This window comes from Zea mays, chromosome 6 (assembly GCF_902167145.1).
Source record: "Zea mays cultivar B73 chromosome 6, Zm-B73-REFERENCE-NAM-5.0, whole genome shotgun sequence".
In the NCBI taxonomy this organism is placed as follows: domain Eukaryota; kingdom Viridiplantae; phylum Streptophyta; class Magnoliopsida; order Poales; family Poaceae; genus Zea; species Zea mays.
This window is the reverse complement of record NC_050101.1, coordinates 20,924,620-20,952,586: the sequence shown is the minus strand read 5'-3', so window position 1 is coordinate 20,952,586 and position 27,967 is coordinate 20,924,620. Positions and strand designations below refer to the sequence as shown.

The following is a 27,967-nucleotide window of genomic DNA, read 5'->3' as shown; positions in this document are numbered from 1 at the left end:
CTTTGGTTTTTACAGATGTTGTTCTAGTGCTTCGGGTTGCATATATATAAGGCTGATGCAATGGACAAACTCCTTCACTTCTTAACTTGTCGATCTAATTGTTATGTTACTTCTTGCTTCCTCCTCACTACCTGATACTACCGCATCAAATTAATTCCAGGTCCTCAAAACAAGAAACTCCACCGTACCAGAGCTGTGCTTCAGATAAGATCCAAAGACCCTTACTTGGTTCCCTGCATTGATTTTCAGTCTTGTTGAGCCAACCAAGGTGGGCGGATCATCTCCTCCTGTGGCTGTTGTTAACTGCCGTATTCGGAAAGCAGGTATTGATTTAGGAATTTCCTTAATTCTAAATTCATGGGCAGGCGCTACATCGATAACTATGTATGCCTGCGTAGCGTGTGCTTATATTTTATTTTATTTATATTTATTCATACGAGCCAGGAAGTGCGGGTTGGTGTCACCACCGCATGATTTCTACTGTATCCTAATTCAGGTGCAGACCGCCAGGCAAGGGGCAGTAAATCGGTTGGACCCGAGTAACTAAATAAATATTAATAAATCCATTCACAAAGCCATGGCCTAGCATTCACATGAGTGACTAGCACAATAATCAAGGCAAATGGATGAACACGAAGCTGCAACCGGATCGGACGCTGGTGCATTCTGTTCCCTTGTCCCCTCCGATTAATTCACTCGTACTACGTTGTACATTAATTCACTAAATAAATATTAATAAATCCATTCACAAAGCCACGGCCTAGCGTACATTTTCTAAGACTCGGCTACCAAGGAGATGCCAAATTAAGTAAAAATTGTCCCTGCTTAGACTTTATGCATGCTTTTACTTCAGTGCTTGATTCCTTGCGTTCACATGAGTAGGAAGTTACTTGCTGCATGCTGTATGCGAATGAGCAAGTATAGTATGGTAGTATTAGCGAGCTGTAGAAATTAGCACATCATATTTGTGATGTGTTGGAAAGAAGAGGATCTATAGCTAGTAGCTGCAGCACGGGCTTCAACAAGCTTGGCGAGGGAATGAGAGGATACAGTTGTGATAGGTTCTAGCGGTGTAATATGTATCCATATATAGTTAACTATTATACGATGAGCTATTAAATTGGCCGTAGACGATATGTAAACAAGATAGAGCTAGTAGTTGGCTCTGTTAGTAGCCATGCAGCTAGGCTAGTTGACGTAATAAACCAAACAGGCCAGCCCTAAATCTGAACAGCCAGCTAAAAATTATATATGCCCTTCGAAACCGAATGGAGGGATATTGCCTTGAAAAAAAATACGTGAGAGAATATTTTAATTCAGTAAATAGAAAATATGAGACATCATGATAAAGACAGACAAAGCAAACATGTACAGTGAGTGAAAAATATATATCTAAAGTAATGTTGCAGATAATGAATTCCATGACCAAAGCAACAAAACCTACATTCCTATTCTCTATATACAGTTTGAATATTGAGCTAATGTAAACTGTTAAATTAATATCGCTAGATGTATTAACTAAAATTAATATCATTAGTAATACTAAAATTAATACAATTAGTCATAGCAAATTAACATTTATATATTATTGGTCATATTAAAACCAATATCATTGGTCATCAAATAGTTTAAACTGTTAAGTTGAAAGTAGGTTATTTTTAGAAAGTTTCAAAAATAGTGGTCCTGCCACCTGGACCCACATTAAAGAGACTTAAGTCAAATCTAGAGGCCAGAGCATACAGCCCGAACAGCTGCAGCTGCAATCTATAGAGACAAAATACTGTAGAAGCCGCAGCCGGATTAGAGCCGAAATAAGCCGTAGCGAACATGGCCATAGTCTCAACAAGTAATTTATTCTTTACACACACACACACTTATTGTTTTGTAGCTGGCCACAGAATAACTTATTCTGTGGCCACTTTGAGTTATGATAATTACTATACTAATTTACGAGATTACAGTATCTCCTTACTAAGTGTTTTACTACGACGTTATGGTAAGTATCATCTTGAATTATGGTAACACATGTATTGTAAACGTGTACTGTTATCACTCGTACAGAGAAGCTCTATAGAGACGGTTCGTAACCTATTTTCACTGGTGTTTTTCAGAACCGCCAGCGCTAGAGGCCAGTGGAAATGGTTCTATCCACAGACAGTTAATTGAGAACCGCCAGTGGAAATAGATTTCCACAGGCGGTTCAGTTAAGACAACTGCAAGTGGAAATCGATTTCCACTGGCGGTTGAGTTAAGAAAATCGTCAGTACAAATAGTTTTCCAGGAAATATAAATCAGGTTTTAAAAAATAGCAAAAAAAATATTTTAATCAGGGCAGGCACCCACCAGCCAGCGCCCGCTCGTCTTCGTCTCCGTCTCAAGTCGCGGCATTTTTCGCGCGCTTCACGGGCGGTGGGATTCGAACCCTCGACCTCCCCTCGCGCGTAGCCTCCTCTACCACTCTACCCATCACTCACTGTGTCTAGATTGGAGTTTTATTGCCCGCATATTATAACAAACCGAGTGTAAATCGATTGTTTGAGGCTCTAAATGAATTCAAATGAAAAAATTGTCAACTACAAAGTTGAATAACTTTTCAAGATCTACAACTTTTATTTTGGTACTTTCTCCATCCGAGGTCGTTTGCAAAATTTAAAATTTAAATTTGACAAATTCAAATGCAATTTTGGGAGCCCAAATGATTTCAAATAAAAAAAGTTGTCAACTATAAAGTTTCATAACTTTTAGAGATCTACAACTTTTATTTTGGTGGTTTTTTCATAGGAGGTCATTTGAAAAACTAAAAAAAATCAATTTTAAATGATTTGTACTACGGTTTTCTTAAAGTAACTGTCTGTAGAAATCTATATGGATTTATACCGGCGGTTTTCTTAAGTAACCGCCAGTACAAATATGATTTCTACTGGCGGTTTTGTTAACAAAACCGACAGCGCAAAGATGTTTCCACTGGCGGTTCTTGAGTCGGGCCAGCCATTTTACTTCTACTGGCGCGCGATAACCGAAACCGCATGTAGAAATTAGTACCCACAACAGGCATAGAGCTTTTTTGTACTAGTGTATTATCGTAAATTTGGTATAGAAATTATCGTAAATCAAGGTGGCTATAGAATAAGCTATTCTATAGCTAGCCGCAGAATAGCTTGACCGAATTCGATACTTATGTATTTTAGGTACTGGATACTTTGGATTACTACTACCCACCATTTTGCACCATTACTCAAGAGGTCTCCCATTTCTTCCACAGTGAAAGTGTAGTTATTATATCCGCGGGTTGCATTACAATTTTTTAAATGTATTTAAAACAATAAAATTATTATTATATAATACTTTTAATGTTGAAACTTCCAGACCGATCTCATACAACAAAAGTACTTTTTGATGGACAATAGTGGTTAAATTTTTAATCTCGACTAAATTTTTGAAATTTCGATTGCAGACATTGTACTACAACAAAATCTATTTTGGACTAAAGATAGTACTACTTTGTCTCTGTAGCGGGTCCATTTCGTAGAACTGTTAGAATCCTGTTCTTCCCTGTTCGCTCATCTTTAATTTGATGCAGAAATTGCTGTGGTTTTCTAGCTATTCAGACCTAACAAAAAATTCAGACTTTCTGAAACCAAAAATTATTTACTTGATTAATTTTTTTTTGTAAAATGTACCTTTTTCATTTGTATGTTGAAACTGGCAGCCAATACACCTAGCACTACTCGTTGTTTATAGTATGCAATCAATTAGTTACTTTTCTTACTATTACTAATTGGAGACTTCTTTCGAAACTCTAGATTAATCCTCATGAGATGAGCTAAGAAGTTCTCAAAAAATAAAAAACACGCAGCCATCGGTTCATAGACTGTAATCATTATTGATAATACTAGCCATTGCATTTATTTTATTTTTTTTTTAAAAAAATATCTGCCGCTGTCATTATGAACATAGTCTAAATTAACCTCCTAAAGTTTGTTCTAAATTACTCACTACTTCCATTATTAGAAATAACCTAAAGTAATCACCTAATCTTTACATAAATTGCCCCCTAAATTTGCATGTAAATTATTCACCTTCACAGGTTTTTCAAAATAACCTGAATAAAACTAACCTCTAAAACCTGATCTAAATGACCTATGTCTGTCAAGGCAAAAAATATCACAAAGTACTTTGTATATGCTTCTAAATTACTCACTTCTTCCACTGTTAATATACAAAAAACCAATTTAAGATATACATACATGATGTGCATTACCATGCAGACCATGTATACATATATGCAATTAGAAGCGATAAGCATATATGTTTCCATGCCAAATACATAGCTGAATTTTTAACTAAATACATGTCAAACACACGTAGAGGCATGGTGAAAAGGCATAAAATATGAAAAAGGATGAAAAGATATATAAATTAATTGGTAGCTAAAGTTTATCTCATCTGGATAAAAATAATAAAGTTCCTATATGATTGTTGTGTTAGAATATGAACACTTGAGTGGGAATTTAATAAATACATGTCAAACACGCATGGATATGCAATGCTAAGGGAACAACTAGGAATTGGAATGAAAAAGTGTATATAGCAACTGGTAAACTAAACTCCATCACATCCATATAAAAATGAATGTATTTGCTTAAATATTGTTTTAGAATATGAGCAAATAAGAGAGACCAAATATAAGCAATTTTGGTTAGTTATGAGCCTAAAACTTATCCACAAATTTCTAACACCTATATCTCTTAGTGCCCATGCAACAGCATGGGTTGGTGGACTAGTGGACAAAAGTGCATGGCTCCTGCTACAATCTCTGCGACACACGAATTTGGCCACAAAATTCTATTGAGCTACATTTTCTATCGGATTGAAATTTTAACATTATGAAAGCATTTTCAATTTAAGTCTACACACATCACCTTTGTCCATCCAATATACATGGTGACGGGAGAGTTGAACCAGCATTTTTTTTGTCCATCCAATATAAATGGTGACGGGAGAGTTGAACCAGCATTTTTTCCACGTGGCTGGTGTCTGTTATTTAATTTCTCTCATTGTTTCCTTTATGCTAGAATATAATCTCCCTTGTTCCTTAGGTATTTATTTATTTAATATGTTGTCATCGAATCCTCCCTTATATATGGTTATTGCCAAAAAATTATATATGTATGCTGAGTTTAAAATATTTGGTTGCACACATCATTTGTTTACTTTACAGAAGATAGTGGTAGTGAAATTCAGATGCTTGTCTAATTCTAAATTGTGAATGCAGGTCAAGATGACCCCGGAGAAAGTCAGCGTAAGCATTGCCATGAGCCCCCCTATACTTCTGATAGACTACTCACGCGCAAAACCATTAAATGGGGCAGCAGTGGTGCGCGTTGAAGCACCCTCATTTATGAAGAACCATGCCCCCATTGACCTAGTCACACTTATCAATATTAACCAAAGCATGAGCTGGCCAGCAGCATCGCAAACAGAGATGCCATCTAGGTTGGATCTACTGAAAAATGCCATGAAGTTCATAATAAGGCAGCTTGGTGATGATGACCGCGTTGCCATTGTAGCATTCAACGATCAGGTCATCAAAGAGTATACCACTGGCATTTTAGAAATATCCGGCAGTGGTCGGATGGCTATCGAAAAAAAGGTGGATGGGCTTGTGGCTAAGGGTGACACTGCTTTTAAACCAAGCTTGGAGCATGCTGTGAAGGTATGTGGTGAACTTAGCTACTCCATTTGATTCCTAATATGAATTTATTTAGGCTTGCGCATAAGAATTAAATACTAGCTCATAAACTATCAATCCTCAAACATTGATGGAGCTTATGGTAAATAAAAAAGACAATACAATATATAATTGATGTAATACAATTGTAACATCCTGCATTCCAAAATCATTTAGGTCCTAACCCACTAGGACGGTCCACATACGCATTGCAACACATAGCACGCTGGCTGTACTTTAACGTGAAAGTGTTAACTAGCAAGTCGCCCTTGCAAATTGCTAGGCAAGCTATCTCTTTAGCATTTAACTTGTTTTCTATTTCTCAAATATCATCCTATTTAGTTAAATCCATATCCATGTCTTTCTAATTGATCTCCTTTAATTCAAAATAATCAATACATTTTAAAAGATTATTGAAGTTAAGTGTTAATGGTGACCAGAGAGGTGCAAAGTATAAATTCTTCTCTAGACACCAATGTTGCCTGGGCCCTCAACTGCTCAATTCAACATGCGCGCATCTGGTGATTGTAGATAAGTTTTGAACAAAACAACAATAAATAAGACATTTCTTGCATACATGTATTTAATCCTGGTTGCAGTACACCTTATAGCAATAAGAAGATATCTTACCTGATTGCACCCTTGCTACTCGAGCACTTGAGCGCTTGGGCACACAAAGTGCCACAAGGATCATTTGGTAGTCCACAACAGGCCAATGAGATCGTTGGCGATGTGGTGCATTGCTTCATCCTCTTGTGAATAACTATTTTAAGTTTGATGTTCTTTGGTTGGTGGTCGGTGGGCACTGGCCTCCAGCACCCTTATACAATGTGATATTTGCTTTTTGATCTCATTATATGCACGTTATCAAAGCTCTAGGCATCATGAGTTCATTGGCAGTGTCATTGCCCTACATAGCCCCGAAAGCGGATCCAGTATAGTCACTGCATTAAGGACTACATGCGATTGCAATCTTCTGTTTCTCTGGATCAGGTCATGTATGGTCACATCTGCTCCCACTACTTCTCTTGATAGCATTGCCAAGGCCACCCGATCCATTCGTACGTATGGCTCAAGGGAGTGTTGCACGTTGTTGAAGCGATGCTAAGTATCTTCGAGCAAGTGGGTTAGGTAATGGATCATTTGATATATGCACCTTTCACATGAGGTGAGGTTTGTCAGAACAATCTCAAACTCAATCACATCTTTTTGCACACTTTGCTTGGAGAAGTGCCATGGCCTTGTAGGCCACCACTTGGATAGCCAACTCCGTTGAAGTGCCCCTTGCAAAGAGGTAGTGTGGCTCGGTCAATGCTTCAATAAGGCACAGTAGGATGAACATCATGGCGTTGTAGTCCACCATGCTTAGACCACATATTTGGGTCGAAACTTTCACTTTATCTAGGATCTCATTATCAACACGAGTGTGAATGATGCATGGTTAATTGAACATGCCATGAATGGATGAGAGTGATGCTCTAAATGTTATGGTTAAGCATGATTAAACATCATTACGTACTGGTGAAAGTATTAGAAGTGGAGCACATAAGCTAGACATAGAGGTGCTAGTGTAGGGATGATGTCTAGTTAAAGTCAGACTAGGGAGGGACAATGGTCAGAATGACCGAATTGGTTCGGTTAAGTTGTAGAACCATGTGCTCTAGAGGGTGGTACGGTTGGAGTGGTCTGCCACTATGGTGGAGGTGTGGAGTCAGACTGCCTGTAGTCATGGTCAGACCCGTACGAAGGTCAATAAGATCGTCCAAAAGGCCAGTCTAACCCCTGGGAACCATTGTTCAAACAGAGGTTAAGGGTCAATGTTCCACACTTGCGGACAAACCGGGGTCAGTCCGTCGCTCGGCTGAGGTTACCAGGCAACCAAGCCACTAGTGGATCTTCTGACAACTTTGAATGGGGTCTGTTCCTAGTGCTTCCTAGTGAACTAGTCAATTAATTTTGGTAGGTACATTTGACATGCATAAGGGTTCTCAAGAACTAGGTTCTCATGGGGATCTAGGGGACTCATCTTACGTCGAATCAGAGAATAATGGAGGGCTAAGGAGCTCACCGGTAAGTCATGTGGTCAAACAAGGTATTGTGGGTTGGTGTAGAACATCGTTGGTTAAGCTTGCCTTGCTCTTTCTATTGAGGTGCTTGATGTAGAGAGAAGTAGAGGAAGAAGAGCTTTAGGGCCTTCTTGGATGAATGTGTAGGGAGGAGGTGGAGAAGCTCATCGACTTCCAACTCAGGTGATCCTTTGGAAAAACCGGAGTGATGGGGGATTTTGGTGATGGGTTCTTCTCTCTTTTCTTGTTGCTTAACTTGGGTGAGGGAGAGAGTGAAAGGGGCACTGAGTGGGGGAGAGGAGCTGAAGTGTGTAGGGGTCAGGCTGATGGGTAGGCCCCATGAAGGGGTAGTAGTGCAAGAGCTTTGTCCTGGCGACACGCACCGGAATGGTGCTCACAGCCTTGACCGGAGGTGATGCATGGTTAAATGACTACGCCTAGGTTCAAGTGCCTATGTGGCAAGGCTGACTGAGTCATTTTGACTCAAGTCGTCGGGTGCTAATATGGCTCTTTACCTCTGGGGCCTAGTTAGACCGAGTGATGTCCCGGACAGACCCATGAGCTAAAAATAGGGGTTTTTCTTAAGCTTAACTAATTTATTTGAACTGAACATGATTAATGCTTAACGATGCACATGATGCCACGATGAACATGGTTAAACAAGGGCTGTGACACTAGATTTAGATTGAATTCGTTAGTATGAAATTCTCTAATTTGTTTATATAAAAACTAGCAGAGTGGCCTGTGCAATTGCGTGTGCCAGTATGCCATTCAATTTTTATAAAACTTATCTTGTATCCTCATCACTCGTTTTTCCTCCCATATCCTGCTGTCAAATCAATGATTTTATAGTTTTTTGTCACATGAAGTAGTTGTTCCATCATTAGCAACCTGAACACTATGTCTTGCATTGTTGTTTGTGTTGGGTGTGTCCTCTACAGCCGGTCAATAGAGACCGGATTGGGCTTAACCCAACTATCGCTCCTTTAATCGGGCCCTTGATCGGGAGGGTCCATGCTAACCTCGGTTGGAGCCCCCAGACACACGACGCTATATATATAGGACTAAGGGGTCGCAGGAAAGACTAACGCTAGTACCTCGCCCCAAAACCCTAGTCTCCAGAGGCCCCATCGCCTAAGTGTCGGAGTGTCTGGAAACGCGACAACCTACAGCGGCTCGGATGTCGATGCCTGCTGCTTCTCTGCAGGGCGACGATATGAAGATAACAACAGCAACAACAAGGTGTGTTTCCTCATTCCTCTCAGTAGATAAGTAGATCAGATCTACTCGTCATCAAAGTTTTACTTTCAGTTACGGATTGGTATTCTAGGGACTTAGTAATCGATCCTAGACAGTATAGATTCTAACAATGGTATCAGAGTCGTCCTAAGAACCCTAGATCTCCTAATCCGCATCGGTCTTAAGAGATTACGGAATGGTCTCGGATCAATGTGACTGAATTCAATTTTCTAACTCCATCACCTAGACTTGACAGACTTAGTGCAATGCAAAGATTGCATGCACAGTACGAGAGTGTTAGAAATTATTCATATAGATATATGTGGTCCTTTTCCAATTAGGACAGTAGATGGGTTTTGACTTGTTCATAACCTTCACACATGACTACTCTCGCTACGATTATATTTACCCTTTTTTTAAGGGACAGATCATAAGATTTAGACAAGTTTAAATAGTTCAATGCTGATGTAGAAAAACAACACGATTTGAACACAAAGATTGTCATATCAAATCGTGTGGGGGAGTACTGTGGGCACCATATTGAGTATGGACAGGTCCCAGGATCCTTTCGCAGGGTTCATAAGTGAAAACAATATTGTAGCTCAGTATTCAACACCTGGTGAACCACAACAGAATGTGGTTGCCTAAAGGCGTAAGAAGAACACTGATGGACATGGTAATGAGTATGCTTAGTTACTCTAACTTACCATTGTGTCTATGGATGGAGGCTTTAAAAACCACCATGCTTATACTAAATAGAGTTCCTAGTAAATCAGTGGCTAAAACTCCATATGAGTTGTTGACTGGCAGAAAGCCCACGCTCAACTACTTCAACATATGGGGTTGTCCAGCAGAAGCTCGAATATTTAATCTTGGACAGGAAAAGCTAGATGAGAGAACCACTAGCTGCCATTTTATTGGCTACCCTGAGAGATCGAAGGGTTACAGATTCTACTGTCCAGGCAGACAAACCAAGTTTATAGAAACTAGACATGCCATTTTCCTAGAAGATGACATGATCAAGGGGAGTAAGGTACTCAGAGAGGTTGACCTTCAGGAAAAGAGGACGTATGTCCCAATTCCGATGGTTGAAGAACCATACTTCTCGATACCCGCTGTGGTTCCACCAACAGTTGTAACGACTCGAGGTGAAACCCCTGCTGCAAATATTGCATCACCAAGTGCAACTACCACAGAGTAAGTCAATTCACCTTCTGCGCAGTCTGGCTCTTCTGAGTCGGTTGCACAGAAGAGCTCACATGAGAGTGGTAGTGTTGTGCCAAGTGACGCACCAATGCAGGAGCCCCATAACGAACCAGAACTAGAAACAAGTTTATGAAGGTCTCAAAGGTCTAGACGATCTGCGATTCCTGATGATTATGGAGTTTACACAAGTGTAGACATAGAAAGCGATGAGATTTATATGTGTGAGGACATTGAAGCAGAAAGTGATCCCATTACATATGAAACAGCTACGAGAAGCGCAAATTAGTGGGTCTAGAAGACCAAGCGTGACTCCAAAGGAAATATAGAAAGATACAAGGACATGTGGCCAAGACGTTCACACAGTGGGAAGGCATTGACTACCATAAAACCTTCTCACTTGTCCTAACAAATGATTCATTTCAGATCATTATGGCATTAGTGGCTCTTTTTGATCCAGAGCTCCATCAGATGGATGAAATGACAACATCACTAAATGGAGAGTTAACAGAAAAACGTGTTCATGACACAACCAAAGGGTTTTTGTTGTGAGCAGTAAAAGAAAAACAAGAGATGTCACTTAAGGAGGTCCATTTATGGATTAAAACATTCCTCCAGATAGTGGTACGTCAAGTCTGATCAGACTATCAGAAAGTTTAGTTTCGAGGATAACGAGGAAGACAATTGCATTTATGCGAAATCTAAGGAAAAATAAAGTATATCTTCCTTGTTCTGTATGTCGATGACATATGTTTAGCTAGTAGTGATAAAGATCTACTGGCGGAAACAGAAAGTTTTTTGTTCCTCGAACTTCGATATAAAAAGACATAGGAGAAGCCTCTTATGTTTTAAAATAGAATTTCACAGAGATAGACATAATGAAGTATTAGAACTCTCACAGAAGTCATACATAGAAAAGTACTAAAGAAGTACAGTATGCATCAGTGTAAGGTCGCGCCTGCGCCAAAAGTCAAGGGTGATAAGTTTGGGAATCATCAGTGTCCCCAGATTCAGTGTCAGAAAGATCAGATAAAGTCAGTACCATATGCTTCTACTATCAGAAGCATTTTGTATGCTCAAATATATATTCGCCCTGACTTAGAATTTACTACCGGGATGCTTGGGAGATATCAGATCAACCCAAGCATAGAACACTGTTAAGCAGTTAAGAAGGCTCTAATGTACCTCCAAGGTACGAAAATGGCCTCATGCTAACAAACATAAGATCTAGTTCCCTATTTCGAGGTATAAATTTACTATATCTGGGGGAGTTATTTCTTATAAAAGTTGCAAACAGACAGCGAGAGCATCGTCGACAATGCACACTGAGTTTGTAACCATGCATGAGGCAAATGGGCAGGCAATAAAGATAAAGAAATTTGTACCCGGATTAAGAGTGGTTGATAGCATAGAGCGACCACTGAGAATTTACTGCGATAATGAGCCAGCGGTACCGTACTCCTATAACAGCAAGTCATATGGCGCTGCCAAGTTCATTGACTTTTAGTATTATGTTGTTAAGGAGTAGATTCAAGATCAAATCATAAAAGATGAGCATAACAGAAGATAGCAGATGCTAGCGGATCCGCTCACAAAAGGTTTTCCACCCAGCGTGTTTAGTAAGCACGCAGCCGGCATGGGTTTAAGGGAGTACCTATGATCTTAAATCAAAGGGGCTACAGATTGCAACCAAATAAAGTCTCTTTTCGTTCTGAAGCAGGCGAGCATGTTGTAGTCAATGAGTGCGATGATACTTAATCGGTTATTGTCACACATTGGTCTCTATGTGTAAACTTGTTGAGGGATGGAATCCAGAAAAGTTGAGTACAAGGAATGTAGAGAACTAAGGGGAGATTGTTGGGTGTGTCCTCTACAGCCGGTCAATAGAGACCGGATTGGGCTTAACCCAACTATCGCTCCTTTAATCGGGCCCTTGATCGGGAGGGCCCATGCTAACCTCGGTTGGAGCCCCCAGACACACGACGCTATATATATAGGACTAAGGGGTCGCAGGAAAGACTAACGCTAGTAACTCGCCCCAAAACCCTAGTCTCCAGAGGCCCCATCGCCTAAGTGTCGGAGTGTCTGGAAACGCGACAACCTACAGCGGCTCGGATGTCGATGCCTGCTGCTTCTCTGCAGGGCGACGATATGAAGATAACAACAGCAACAACAAGGTGTGTTTCCTCATTCCTCTCAGTAGATAAGTAGATCAGATCTACTCGTCATCAAAGTTTTACTTTCAGTTACGGATTGGTATTCTAGGGACTTAGTAATCGATCCTAGACAGTATAGATTCTAACAGTTTGATCAATGCCATGACCTTGAGCTTTATATGGGCTGTGCAGTTGCTCATATCTCCGTATATTGTTCACTCATATATCTCTCTTCGCACATTGTTGCATGGCTGTACTGATGTTCATTTTTGTCGCCGGATGTCATGGCTCTACCATCAATTCTATGGACTATATATGTGTCTCTTAGCTGCCTAGTTTACGTTATGACCTCAAGTTAAGAGCAGCCAAAGCTTGGTACAAGCTGCGACCAGTGTCTATGTCGATGTGTGGGTAATATTATATGAATCTATTTTCTCTTTTTATCAAATCTATCCTGGGGACTCTCTTTCCATTGTTGTAGAGTGGGCTCCACACTGATAACCCATATACATCATTCGTACATTGAACGTGGAAGAGAGATTAAGTTACATTGCTCAGTTCTTATCGATGCAATCCTTGTATTTTTTTTTCATATTTTCACATATGAATATATAGATTGAACATTCTCTTATATTGGTCCTTATCTTTTGATTTTTTATGTTAAGTCTTTCAACTATCATATTGAGCTATGTTTCTTTATTTGATATCAAAATATAATTTGAATTACGACTTTGAATTTTCTTTTATTCATTGGCGAAGATTCAATCACTTAGCCAAAATCATGAAGTTACTTTTTCTATATTTACTTTGTAAATTGTAATATTGAACTATATTTATTTTTTACATATTTGTCCTTGGAAGATAATTTGAATCACAACTTTGAATCTTTTTCAGTCAGCTTTGAACTCTTAAATGCATGAGGGTGCAACGAAGAAAGTTGATTTCATTTTCTTTAATAATGGCAAGTGTAGGTAATATAACAACGAAATACGTATAAGGATATTTTTGGACTGACTTTATTGTATAATAGCGGTGTCAGGTAATTCTTTAATACTGGCATGGTAGGTAATATATAATTAGGTCCAAGGCTGCCTTTGGGATATTTTTTGCGTAATGGCAGTGGTAGATGGGTATACTTTTATATTATTTTCTCTGATTAACCTGTAAATTTCTAGGCTTTGAGAATTAATGTTGAAGGTTATTTTGCTGGCAAAATACTAATGTAATAATAATCTTACTATAAAGTTTAATAAAAATATAACTGGCATAGATCTATACATGTGATTTATCTAGTTTCAAATAAACTTCACATTTTAAATCAATTTAGTGACTATGCACATGACAGTTGTGCTGTTAGCAATAGAGTGACGGTCAACTGGGCATGTTTGGTTCCTGAGCAAAGCCTCGCCTCACTGTCCTGCAAGGTTCAGTGTTTGGTAGTGCTAGGAAACATAGTTTTACTCACTTAGGAAATCTCGCTTTGCCTAGTAATCTTGCTCACTCGAGGAAAGGAAGACCTCACCAGCCTGGGTGAACCAAATTGGCTTGACTAAATGGGCAGGGTTCTGAGTGACGCTCCGCCCTCGCTTCTGCTTGCTTGCTTCCTCATCTCGGCTGCTTCCCTCGTCACCAAATCGAGCTCCTGGGTTGTCAAATCGAATGCACTCACTGGCAACCAAATAGCTAGAGCTTCCAAAATCGAGATCAAACGCCACAAACCAAAACCCACTCTGCCAATTGTAGCCCTTGTCAAAAATCGATACACGCATCGCCAAATCGGAGCCGGAAGCAATTCTAATCCGTGGGGGAGCTCAGTTTCATCCTGGCCTTGGCCTTCACCGTACCGCCAGCCAGCTGACAAGTGCTTGGATGGTTGATTTAATGCATTTCGGTTAACTTTATGTGTGATTTGCTTGATGACGGATTGAATTTCTGCTCATCAGTAGTGCCATAACAGCAGTTTGATTATTAGGGAAACAAAGGAAGCAAAGAGAAAAAGATGAGTTGAGACAGGCAACACCACCGCATTTTCTTGCCTTTGCCTGGCGACGCTGGGCAATCTTGCCGAACTAACCTAGGCAGGCAAAAGAACCAAGCAAGCTGGTCTCTATAGCTTCACTACCGGAATTTGGCTCTTTGCTGAGTGTCAAGTGATTTGCCGAATGTTTTTTTTCGGGCACTCGGCAAAGAAAGTCTTTACTGAGTGTCAAACAAAAAACACTCGGCAAACAAAAACACGAGTGTTTTTTTTCGACACTAGGCAAAGAAGCTTCTTTGCCAAGTGTTTTTTTCCGACACTAGGCAAAGAGCTTCTTTGCCGACTGTCCAAAAAAAAACACTCGGCAAAGAGCTTCTTTGCCGAGTGTTTTTTTTGACACTAGGCAAAGTCAAATTTTGAATTACTTTTTGAAGTCATAAATTAATTCAAACAAAAAAGTTTTCAACTACAAAGTTGTATAACTTATCAAGATACATAATTTTTGTTTTGGTCATTTCTTCATATGACAAATTAAAAGTAAATTTGTTCACAAAACTTAAATCTCTCTTGTAGTTTATGAAACTACAAGTGAGATGTATAAGATTTGTGAACAATGTTAGAACCACCATGTTGGATGAACAAATGATTAAACAATCAAAATAAACTTTGTAGATTTTGATAAGTTATAAAATTTTATAGTTGTCAACTTTTTGATTTAAAGTTATTTTGTCAACGAAAACTACATCTGAATTTAAAAAATTTAAAATTCGAATTTTTCAAAAGACCTCAGATGGAAAAACCACCAAAACAAAACTTATAGGTCTTAAAATGTTATGAAACTTTGTAGTTGACAACTTTTTGGTTTGAAATCATCTTGTCATGCAAAACTATGTTTGAATTTTAAAATTCGATTTTTTCAAACTACCTCGGATCGAAAAACAACCAAAATAAAAGTTGTAGGTCTTGAAATGTTATGAAACTTTGTAATTGAAATTTTTTTGATTTGAAATCATCTTGTCATGCAAAAATATGTTCGAAGTTTTTAAATTTGAAAATCAAATTTTGTAAACGACCTCGGATGAAGAAACTATCAAAATGAAACTTGTAGATCTTGAAAAGTTATGCAACTTTGTTGTTGACAACATTTTCATTTGAATTCATTTAGTGCCTCAAACAAGCAATTTACACTCGATTTGTTATAATATATGAAGAGGAAAAAACGTGATATAGACACAAGTGATATAGTAGTGTAGTGGTAGGGAAGGTCGAAGTTTGAGAAAAATGCCATGGCATAGAATGAGACAGTGAACGTTGAGCTGCTAGCTAGTCGGTGCCTCCTCCAAATAAAAAAAAAATTGCTGTTTTTTTTCTATTTTTTTGGGTTTTTTCTGATTTTTATTCTTTGCCGAGTGTTTTTTGACACTCGGCAAAGACTTTGCCACGATAAAAAAACCCTCGGCAAAGAACCCTTTGCCAACACTAGGTTTGCCGTGTACACATCGGCAAAGGGTTTGCCGAGTGTATGTTTGACTTTGCCGAGTGCCTGAAGCCCTCGGCAAAGCGCCTATGTCCGGTAGTGCTCGTAGCAGAACATGTAGAACTCTTATTTTGTTGGTATCATTATCTTAATAACTATGAGAAATATGTATAAGGGTTTTTTTTTGTTTTCTTACGTAATAGCAACTGTGGGTAATTTATCAACATGTTGAGGGCATTTTATTTTATTTTCTCTGATTAACGTGGTAATTTTTAGGAATTGAGATTTGACGTGCATCCTTCTTTTGTTAGTCAAGTACCAAGATAATAGATAACTTTCAATGAAAAGTAATTTTACAACTAAAAATGGTATGATTACTGTTTTGAATATTTACTGTATAATACCCATCATAATGGACTATGTAGCATAGTCAAATAATAATATTTAACGCATGGTTAAGTGCGTAGGATCATCTCTAATTGTTGTAAGAATAAATAAAATGGTGATATATGAAGTGGCTACGTAGGATCCTAACTATAAATACAGTAATTCCATAAATAAATAATGACAGTGATAGGAACCGTGGATCTTAGTGCGTAGTGGTGGATGATTGGTGATCGGGGCTTGAAGTCTTGGCGCCAGGGCGGTGCTGTAGTCGCGAGCCGAGAGCAAGGGGCGGAGATATAGAGAGGCGCAAGAAGCAACAACCTTTGATTGTTCTTGCTTAATCCCAACAATAACAATTGTCTTGGCTATATAGCCATTGCTTAACAACCAATGCCGATCGGCATAGAAGAGGAATCAATCTAAACAGCCAAAACAAACTATCCTAAATTTATCCTTAGGCCCGCTGATGCTTGTTCCTTCACCGGTATGTCGTGTCGGTCATAACATCTCTCCCATCATTCAAGATCAGTTCGTTCTCGAGCTGATAGGTGGGGTAGGATTGGCAGACTTCGGTGACTAGTTCCCATGTCACCTAGTCAGCTCCTAGGCCTTGACAATGGACGAGGACATGCCACATGCCATGGTGAAGGTTAGCCTGAAGGACACGATCTGGTGCTTGAAGTAGAGGGCCGTTCTCTAGTAGTGGCAGAGATGGTGAGTTATCCGAAGAGTCACCATGGAAGGGCTTCAGGAGTCTACATGGAACACGTCGTGAAGGTGTGCACCCTCGAGTAGGGGAGACAATAGAGCACCCACATGTTCCATGACCTAGAAGGGACATGTGCACTAGGGGTTCAGCTTGCTCTTTGGGGCGCTGCACTAGGGTGAGAGCTTGGCAATGAAGGAGACTCAACCACCCCCAGTCACCGATGTCGAAGTAGAGGTCACGATCGTTGGCATCGTAGTACCACTTAGCATGCTGCTGCAATTGGAGGAGGCGATCACGGACCTTGGTAATGAAGTTGTCGTGATCCCGAAGCATGTCATCCACCACGGATGTAGTGGCTGAGCTTGGCATGTACTGGAATATCGTCGATGGCGGCCGACCATAGACCACTTCAAACGGAGTCGCCCAGAGGGTGAAGTGAAAGGGTATATTGTAGAAGTACTTAGCCCAAGGGAGATAGTCCACCCATTCTCGTGGCCAGTCCCTAGTGATGCACCAGAGATACATCGTGATGGTCTTATTAACGACCTCCAACTGCCCGTCGGTTTGTGGGTGGAAGGCCATGCTCATCAAGAGCTTGACCCCGGTGAGGCAGAAGAGATCACGCCACAAGTGTCCTGTGAAGATCAGGTCATGATCGCTGACGATGGACGTCGAAAGCCTTGCAACCTAACACTGCCATCGAAGAAGGCTCAAGCAACAGTGGTGGTGGTATACGGGTAGCCCATCATGATGAAATGAGTTTACTTGGAGAACCTGTCCACCATAGTGAGGATTACAAATTTACCGTGCACCTTGGGAAGGCCCACGATGAACTCGAGCGAGATGTTAGCCCAGACTTGGGATGGCACATCGAGCGGCTAAAGCAAGCCGACAGGATGGAGGGTCTCCGTCTTGTTGCACTGGAAGGTGGTGCATGTGCACACAAAGTCATGGACATGAGCACAATCATGTAAAATGTAGAAGTTCGCGTGCAGACTATCTTCTGGATACCTTCATGGCTTGGCGCATGGGCAAGCTAGAGAATTTGAGATAGGTTGGTGGACAACGGCACCACGTAGACACATTTGACGAAGAGGATGAGGCCACTGTGCAGGCACCAAGGGTGGCTAGATGGCTATAGAGAAGCTAGTCGTAGATGGGGGTCACCTCTGGTAGGGAGTTGAGCTCCTTAATGTCATCGTAGAGGGCGAACGTCGGTGCGAAGGGAGCATGGATGGCAAGCTTCTCCTTGTCTTGTAGCATGGGTGCATCAACCACTGTGTTTAGGTGCCCCAAATGGTATTCCACCATGAAATCAAACCTGGATAGCTTGCTGATCCATATGTTTTCTGGGATGGTGGAACGCCACTGATCCAGTAGGAACTTCAAGCTGAAGTGGTCGGTGCGCATGACGAAGCGGTGTCCCATAAGTACGGATGCCAGTGCTCAACTGCCTGGACAAGACCTACCAGCTTGAGCGCGTTTGCACTTTGCAGCGAGTTTGTGATGGCGGATCATGAATGGCGGGCTAAAGAATGCCAGGGGTCCACATCAAAGCCAGTGCCTGATGCGTCGCATTTGACGATGAAGCCATGGTTGAAAGCGGGGAGCGGCAGCACTGGTGCGGTAGAGAGGGCATATTGAGCTCATTGAAGGCGTGATCAGTCTTGTCTAACCAGAGGAAGCCATCCTTCTTCAAAAGCTTGGTGAGGGGCACGACAATGACACCATAATCCCAGCTGAATTTGCAGCAGTAGCCCGCGAGCCCAAGGAACCCATGCAGACCGCACACTGACCGTGTGGGCCAGGACGTCACTGCTTCCACCTTATCACTGTCCATGGCCATGCCATGCATTGATATGATGTGGCCAAGGTAGGCCACGAAGGAAGTATCGAAAGCACATTTGGAGCGTTTATGGTGAAGACCTTGCGGGCAGAGAACCTCAAGAACTGCCTTGACATGCTGCAAATGCTCCGACCATGATGAACTATACATCAAAATGTCGTCGAAGAATACCAAGGCGAAGTAGCGCAGGAATGGTTGGAGCACATCGTTCATCAGGGCCTGGAACATTGCTGGGGCATTAGTCAGGCCCAATGGCATCACCAGAAACTCAAAGTGGCCATGGTGCATCCAGAACACCACCTTCTCGATATCGGCGGGGTGGACAAGAACCTGGTGGTATATAGAACGCAAGTCAAGCTTGGTGAAGAATCGGGTGCCGTGAAGATCGTTAAGGAGCTCGTCAACGATGGGGATTGGGAATTTGTCCTTCATGGTGCGTCTGTTGAGGGTCCTGTTGTTGATGCAGAATCGCCGGGAGCCACCATGCTTCTTAACCAGCAGGATGGGCATGCAGAAGGAAGAAGTGCTCTGCCGGATGAAGCCTTGGTGGAGCATGGTGTTGCACTAGGCCTCCAGCTTGTTCTTCTACGGTTGTAGGTATCAATAGGGGCCGAGGGCCACTGGAGGTGTGCCCAGCAATAGGTGAATGCGGTGGTCACAGGCACGGGGAAGGAGAAGCCCTTATGGCTCGGAGAAGACATCATCGAAGGCGGTGAGCAGGCGGTTTCATGGGTACTCCATCGCAGCGAAGAGCATGGACTACCAGCTTCTTGATTTGGGTGCAAGGTGAACCAAGGCCCATCCAAAAGACCATAAAGTCGGCACACCAGAAGCCCAGAGAATGATGCCAAGGGTGCAGAGGAAGTCGACGCTGGGGATGATGTCAAAGCCAGAGAGGGCGATGGCGTAGCTATTGATCTTGAAGTGCTCCTTGCCGATGCCAATGTCCATGTGGTGGAGAAGGCCTTGGCATGGTACCTTGTCCCCATTGGCCATGGACACATCGAGGCCTAGGCTGTGCGACATGGCAAGCTGAAGATCGCCGACAAGCACAGAGTCGATGAAGTTGTGGGTGGAGCCGAAGTCAAGGAGATGCTGCAACTGGTGGCCCTAGAACATTATAGGTACCTACATTGTGTAGTCGGTGTGGAGGCCAGCCATGGCATGCAGAGACACCACTGGCCCGACCATCATGTTCGGAGCACCGTCAGAACCATCCTCATAGTGACCTCGATTGCACTGACAACGGTGACTGTGCACGTACCGCTCATCACAGTTGTAGAAATCCCCTGTTAATTCGTGGCAATTAGTAAGTTCGACTGGCAAGAGGCATTAGAATGGCCACGAGGGCGGGGTGGTAGTCACCGTGGCCATATATAGGTGCCAGTGTCGGGGACCACGGGCATGGCAGCACTAGAACCGGCATGGACGACCGAAGGGGTGGGGTGGTGGCTTGCTTCCATAGGCTATGCGCCGTCAAGATCCTCGGTGCGGTGTTCGAATGCCCGTGCCAGGTTCATCGCTGCCTGGAGCGCGGCGGGTTCGTGGAGGTCGACGTCCATCTTGATGGGCTCTGGCAGGCTAGCTGACAACAAGTCTATCAGCTGCGCTGGTATTAAGTGCTTGCGTGGCACAGGAGGCCCATGAACCATTCCTCATAGTCAACCACCGCTGAGTAGAACTAGAGGCGAGCGAGCTCTCCTAATTTCTTGTTGCAGCGGAGAGGACCAAAACACTGTTGCATAGATCCTTGAAAGCCGTCCCACAATGGGTTCCCCGTGTCATGTTCCAGTGCGTAGAACCAGGTTTGGGCCATGCAGGTGTGGTGGTAGCCTAGTAGGATGCCAATCACACCTTGTCTGCCATTGGCATGCATTGGCCATGGAAGAACTGCTCACAGCGGTTCAACCACCCGAGCGGATCCTCCTTACCATCAAAGGTGTGAAACTCGAGCTTATGATAGTGCCGCACGCTCGTGCCGGCTGCCATGGTGTCCACGAATGGCTGAGTAGTTAGGAACGATGGGATGGGTGAAGGCGAGTATGGAAACCGGATGTGGTGGATGGGGATGGAGGAGGCTGCAGGCAGGGGAGCAGAGGGCGTGATAGCGGGTTGTGCAGATGGTGCAATGATGAGCGGCGGAGCGCTGGCGGTGGGCGGTGGAAGAGCGGACGTGCCAGCGACGCCGTAGCCGGGCATGCAGTATAGGGAAACAATGGCACACATCGTCATGCTGCTTCTCCACCTCAGTCAGACTGCCGGACAGGGATGACATCTGCACTGTAACATCGCCTTTCTGGCATTGCAGATCCTGCATGAGCTTGGTGAGGGTGTCCTTGGCCTAGGAGTTGGTCGATGCTGCAGCACCGTTGCGTAGCGCTGTATGATGGCTGGTCAGTGCTTGAAGCCTCGGCGCCGGACGCCACTGTGGTCGCATGCCGAGAGCGTGGGGGCAAGATAGAGAGGCGCAAGAACCAACAACCTCTCATTGTTCTTAATCCCAACAATAACAAGTGTCTTGGCTATATAGCCGTTGCTGAACAACCAATGCCTATCAGCATACAAGCGGAATCAATCTAACCAACTGAAACAAACTATCCTGAATACTCTCCTTAATTAGGTCCGCTGACGCTTGTTTCTTTGCTGTTATGTCATGCTGATCATAACACACATATGAAGTGGTTAAGTAGTTTTTACTTTATTTGTACTGCACTTGTACAGTGAGACGATGGTATATGATAAGTGGTTAACTAGTGCCAACTCTAATGGTAATAATAACACAATCAGATGATGGTATAGATCGAGCCACAGAGGTTAGATAAAAGATCAACACTAAAGGCAGTAATTACATGATGCCATGATCATATAAGCAAAGATTAATTTAATCTACTATGAAGCAGCAAAAACGAGTGTTTATTCCAAGAATTTGTAGGGAGGTATTAAAAAATACATAAAATATATATGCTTAGTCGATAAAGAAGCTTTTTATACTTATAAAATATTTATACCTAGATTGGTTTTTGTCTAGGTTTGTCCTCAGCCAAACCTTTTTAGCTTTTACTGTCGACATCTAAAATTTTACATAGATTGACAATACAAGCAAGGTTGTTGACATTCCTAAATTCATTGTGAAAACTACTTTTATGATATATAACTCTTCCATTGAATATAATATATTTTTATGGATGCTGCCAGACAAAATTAGAGTAGCTAGTTTGAGTTTGGACAAACTTAGATGGACCTACATCTGTGATCGGATGAAGTAATTTATTCAATCTTTACATTGAATTTCACTTATTATTTCAACTATAGCTGAGTTGGACTCCTTTTCTTTTTTTTAAAAAAAAACATTGACTAAATTTGGATTTCACCTTTTTATTCTATTAACTTATATGTACCAAATATTACAGCTCCTGGATGACAGAGCAGATAAGAAGCGTGCAGGCTTCATCGTTCTCATTTCGGATGGTCTAGACGGCCAGTTCAAATGGGGAGATGAGAGTATCACCCCCACGGATCCCATCCGAGGCCTCCTCCGAAAGTACCCAGTCCACACCTTTGGTTTGGGCAAGGCTCACGACCCAAGGGCACTGCACTATATCGCTAACATATCCTACGGAATCTATTCCTCCATCACCGACAACCTCGAGAACAAGATCATAGAGGCATTTGCCGTCTGCTTAGCTGGGTTCAAGACCGTAGTAGCCGTCGACGTCTGTGTTGACATCAGGTCAAGCAGTTTGCTGATAACAAAGATCGACTCTGGGGGTTACATACTCCGGGGGAGTACCGGAGGCATCTTGGTTGGCACACTCTATGCTGGGGAGGTGAAGGACTTCATTGTCTACTTTTCATATCATACCGGGAGTTGGTCGAGTGGTTACCATACAACTTTGAATGGGATTGCTGCTAGTGTCACGTACAAGGAAGCGCCGGGCAGGCAGTCAACTGCCACTGACTCTTGCTCAGTGTCACTCCCGATTCACGTGACCGACACCGTGTATCCTCCTGAAAACCCCTGCCCACCCTACCCCATGGTCCTGCAGCAGATGGTCCGGTTGAAGGTGCTAGACTTGCTTATAAGCGTCCTGAAAGAATTCCTGGTCCTGAAGGGGGAGGCTGCTAGTGCCGTCCACGGGAAGGAAGGAGGAGATGACCCGGTCTTGCAGGCCATCGCAGCGAGCTTGCTGCAGAGGAAGTGGAAAGAGTTCAAGCAGTCCGATGAATCCTGGAAAGAAGCCCCGAGGAACTTCGTTAACCTGGGAGGCATCGACGAGGACATCAGCGCCATGGTGGGTATCCTGAAGCGGGGCTTGGGTGTTGGATGCATCCACTCATGGCTGTCGAGCTATCAGATGCAGCGCGCGACAATTACAGGCTTGCCAGGATCTCACATGGTTGCAACCGGCCAATTCCGCACGCCAGCGATGAACGCAATGGTCCAGGAGGCCCATAGGCATTTGGCCAAGGAAGCATCTGCCCAAGATGCGGGGACGTCAATTGTCTGCAAGCGCGCCGTTGAGCTTCTAGATGGGGTCAACAAGCGATTCGACCTCTGGTGCAAGCTGGACCATGACTTGCCGCGCACTAACCAACCGTCATCGCACCAAGAAGAAGGCCATGAGTCCCGCGACATCACCGACGTCCTGCATGGGAACATCAACCGAGCGAGGCAGCATGACATATACATGGTACGTATATACATATCTATGGATCTGAATTCATTAAGGTCCCATTCTGTGTTTGTCTTGGATGCAGGCTGCCGATCACGCGATCAAGCAATGGCGGAGCTTCCTCACATCCGTGGAGAAGACACATGGCCATGGGCCGGACAAGTAGGCGCATGATGAGGCCACCGGCAGCTACCACAAACCCCAGAACACAGCGTGAGTGGTGTTGTGTCGATGCAGACTCAGACATACTACACCATATAAATAAATAAATTTAATGAGCGAGAGGCCCTGACACCAGTGCCTCCGCCGACTCCCTCCGATCCTGAGAATAATATTTGTGCGTACTGTCCCTCCGTCCTCATGGCCATTATATTGGTCATTTGATTTCCCGTGTGTTCACTACTTTTGTTCTCTAATTACTAGTCCTGATCAGTTCCGGACGACTAAGCTGTAATAATGTATCTTTTATTTTCTTTTTTATATTAATATAAAAGACCATATGTGTATGCGTCGGTCAACTCTGTTGTACGGTGCCATGCAGTATGGATGTGTTTTTGGACTATAAATGCATACACTCCACGTTAAGGAAGCAAGAACAAGTGCCCAACATCAAGGAACCACCTTGAAGGACCGGAATGAATATAATGGTGACCACCCAACTTAATTAGGGCAGCCTATATTCCGAAATTGTTCACAATTATCTCTTCTAGCTATACCGTCAAGATCAAATACAAAGGACCTATTGACCCTAGAAACAAGAGGTTAGGAAAACATGCATGGAAATAAAGCAGAACGAACACTACAAAATAAAGCTAAACAAAACGGGCTCACACTATGCTCCCTGTTCCACCGGATGCTTGATCTGAGCACCAGAAGCTCTGGTGAAAGCAGCGACTCAGCAAGAGCAAAAAGTAAACAATAATAGCGGATGCTACGGAGCACCACGTACTGGATGCTATCACAACAAGATGTATTTTTCCCAGATCATCCAAAACAAAACTCAGAAGCAGCTCTGCTTACCTGATGCTCTCTTGTTCTCACCGGGTGCCTCACCGGGCAAACCCTCCGTGGTATATATTGAGTTGGCAGCCAACGATCAAGAGATGTTCAGGTGCCAAACCGGATGCTTCCACCGGAGAAAAAGTCTAAAGAGGTTTGAATGACTTGAGGTCAGTTGACCTGTACACACTGAATGCTTCATATCGAACACCAGACTGTCCGTTGAGTTGAAATGAAATTCAAACACACTCATGGTAACTTAGCTTCACTGAATGCGCTAGTGCACACCATTTGTCATAATTATACATGAATTTATATGGAATAGAATTTACCTGGGCTTATACACCCTTGTTTCATAGAGGCAACAGAAGGCCGTTGACTTGACATCCAGGTATGGCATATATAGGTACCTAGCCCACATGCAAGTTAGGGTTCCAATAACCTGATCTTCATCTTAACCATCAATGGTACTTAACGTATTTAACAAGTCGTGTCGGTGATGTGGACCCAGGATACCTCACCGCCCACATATGATCCCACTACAAGCACGCGGTGGGCTGAGGACGTCAAATATGAGGCCCAAACGAGACAGGGTACATCATTGGCCTTGCTGGACAAGCAACCAACCGAAGGGAAGCTTGGAGATCAAGATATGCCTAAGATAAAAGATTCTACATGATAGATTTCCTTGTAACCGACTAGAAAACCTTACTGTAAACTGATCGGGACTCGAACTATAACCCTACCTCCTAAAATTTCGTGTCAGCAAGAAACTACAATCGCTATGATCGTTTTCGCACTGAGAAATTAGAAAGGAGTTGTCCATTGGCTGCCCCCACCAATAGCCACTAGTACAGAAACTTTATTAGAGGCGGGCAAAAATTATTATAGGAGGCAGGCACTGCAACCGCCTCCGATGTTAGGCCTCTGTTAATCATCGATTAACGGAGGCGGTTACCTCGACCGCCTCCGTTAATGTATTAATCGAGGCTGGCACTGTAAAGCAACCACCTCGGTTAACACTTTTAACGGAGGCGGTTGTTTCTTAATTGCCCGCCTCGGTTAACTATTTTCGATTTAAAAAAATAATAAATTTGGATTTGAATTTAAATTTGAATTCAATTTGAACTGTACTTGTGCAAATCAAACACCAATGAAAAGCAATAAATAGAAATACGAAGCACAGATAGATATATACATATGCATACGTGTATCGTCACATCTGATGTTCAAGCTAATCAAGTTAAAGTTGTCTTTACATCACATCGATCACCTACCATGACATGATAATCCTAAAAAGATGTCGGGAAACTTGTAATCCTGAAGGTGTAGCATGGTGGTCCAGTTTCTGAACTTCTCGTACTCTTCTAGCATCCCTAACTCGCTATCATTGTTGAAGAACGGCGCCCCTTCATGCACACAGCTGTCCATGATAAACTTACAGATGTCCCTAACTGTTCCAGTGATGGTCGCATGGGTTATCTTTTTCTTTTTCCCACCACTTCAGTGACTTCTTCAACGACCTATAGCTGGTGCTGAATTTGCCGTAGGCTCTGAGATACTCACAGACGTAGAATTCACATAGTACTGACCCATGAGGTTGTTTGGAGCATTGCACGATATACGTCATACACGGTATCATATCACTAGTTGCAACATGTTGAGAGCATACACATCGTATATAGCACTTTAGAATGTACTGGGAAGTTGCGCCTGACTTTCAGTGTTTTGGGGAACTTCTTCTTCTTGTCGGATCTTCGATCGATGCATTGTGGATCGTCCACGTACTTGCGGTAAGCGCTGTACGTAACAAAATCACCAGTATCGTCAATGACAATTTGAATACTTGTGTATAGAGTAAATGAACAACAAGTACCATCACTTACAATCTCAATACATTTTCAAATTCTTGATACCCTTCTTTTGGTGTATCCAAAGAGTCTAGTACAACGGCCCTACCATCCCGAGGATAGATTAGATGCAATCCAGTGGCCCATGATGCCCTCGCTGCACAATACAGATTTCAAATCTTAGTGGTGGTCCAAGCATCAACTTGAACTCTCGCAATATCCATTTTACTTATCGGAACTAGTGGGCAGCCATGACACAACCACTTTCCCCGACCTTCTTCATGACTATATACACATACATCCCCGAATTATATCTCAAATCATTCTTCAGTCTTTTCCGTCCTTCCTCTCTCTCTCTCTCTCTCTCTCTCTTTCGGCTTCAAGCTGACTAGCTTGTCGTGATTGTCTGGTATATCATAACCCTTGATGACTCTCTCGTTAATACGCATCGGAGAGAGGTAATGAACATTTTCACCCAATCTCTCGCATACATATGCTTACATCCTGCAAGGACACAAGACATGACATTATTACTATTGTTTTTTCCTAAAGTAGCGTGAGCGATGCAAGGGTGTGAAAATTGTAATTAACGTACAGAGAAAACAAGGTGACTTGAGCGAGGTCGAGGTTTTATATTTCATGTAGACAATCTCAAAACATAATATCTAGGGTTTTATATTTATCTCATAATACAATTACATGTTTTTTTCAATTACATATATGTGAATAGATACAAAAGCTAAAGAAAATTACAAAATTTGTGAGTAACAGAAATGATTTACATAATTGGCTCAGAATTGCCCCATTTTCATCACATCGCTACTAAACCAGTTGCTTGTATAAGCTATACAAGCCATCCTGGTTTAGCAGCTTACAAGTAGTGGGTCTTGTGTTCATCATAGCCGCTGTCCATTTAACTCAAAGAGCTACGAATAATGCAATCATTACATGTAGACAATCTCAAAACATAATAGCTTCATTTTATTTCACTAGTACAAAAAGGCTCAAAGCCTGCGGGGACGATATATTTTTACAGGCGGTTTCGGTTATCCACCGGCTGTGTTATTTCTAGTGGCGGTTCCTTAAGAAAACCGCCACTAGAAATCGTATTTCTACTGGCGGTTCCTTAAGAAAACCGCCAGTAGAAATCCATGATTTGTAGTGGCAGTTTTCTTAAGGAACCGCCAGTAGAAATACGATTTCTAGTGGCGGTTTTCTTAAGGAACCGCCACTAGAAATCATTTTTATCCTTAATTTTTCGAGTTTTTCAAATGGCCTCGTATGACAAAACCACCAAAATAAAAGTTGTAGATCTCTAAAAGTTATGAAACTTTGTAGTTGACAACTTTTTTATTTGAACTCATTTCGGTTCTCAAAAATTGAATCTAAGTATGTCAAATTTAAAATTCAAATTTTGCAAACTACCTCGGATGAAAAAAGTGTCAAAATAAAAGTTGTAGAACTTCAAAAGTTATTTATCTTTGTAGTTGACAACTTTTTTATTTGAATTCGTTTAGGGTCTCAAATAAGCAATTTACACTCAAATGGTTGTAATATGTGGAGAAAACAACTACAAACTAGACATAAGACATGTCATAGACGGAGTGGTAGGGGAGTGTACGTGCGAGGGTAAGGTCGACGGTTCGAATACTA

At 42.2% G+C, this 27,967-nt stretch overlaps 1 protein-coding gene across 2 annotated transcripts; it reads left to right on the top strand.

Annotated features, from left to right (window-relative positions):
• The first annotated feature begins 76 nt into the window (after positions 1-76).
• LOC100280493 (von Willebrand factor type A domain containing protein) lies at positions 77-23,781 on the top strand. 2 transcript variants are annotated; one of them, NM_001351842.1, is made up of 5 exons: positions 92-160; positions 250-323; positions 5,276-5,716; positions 22,203-23,483; positions 23,551-23,781. In NM_001351842.1, exons 3-5 carry the CDS (start codon positions 5,282-5,284, stop codon positions 23,629-23,631), a joined length of 1,797 nt encoding a protein of 598 aa, NP_001338771.1. In that variant the 5' UTR covers positions 92-160; positions 250-323; positions 5,276-5,281; the 3' UTR covers positions 23,632-23,781. The 2 variants fall into 2 exon arrangements, with proteins under 2 accessions (NP_001338770.1, NP_001338771.1); NM_001351841.1 differs by having other exon boundaries at positions 77-323.
• Positions 23,782-27,967: the final 4,186 nt, after the last annotated feature.

Coding starts and splice junctions, on each gene's coding strand:
- LOC100280493 (NM_001351841.1), top strand. CDS start 5,282: ATGACCCCGGAGAAAGTCAGCGTAAGCATTGCCATGAGCCCCCCTATA. Junction 5,717..22,202: donor GCTTGGAGCATGCTGTGAAG/GTATGTGGTGAA, acceptor CAAATATTACAG/CTCCTGGATGACAGAGCAGA. Junction 23,484..23,550: donor GGCAGCATGACATATACATG/GTACGTATATAC, acceptor TCTTGGATGCAG/GCTGCCGATCACGCGATCAA.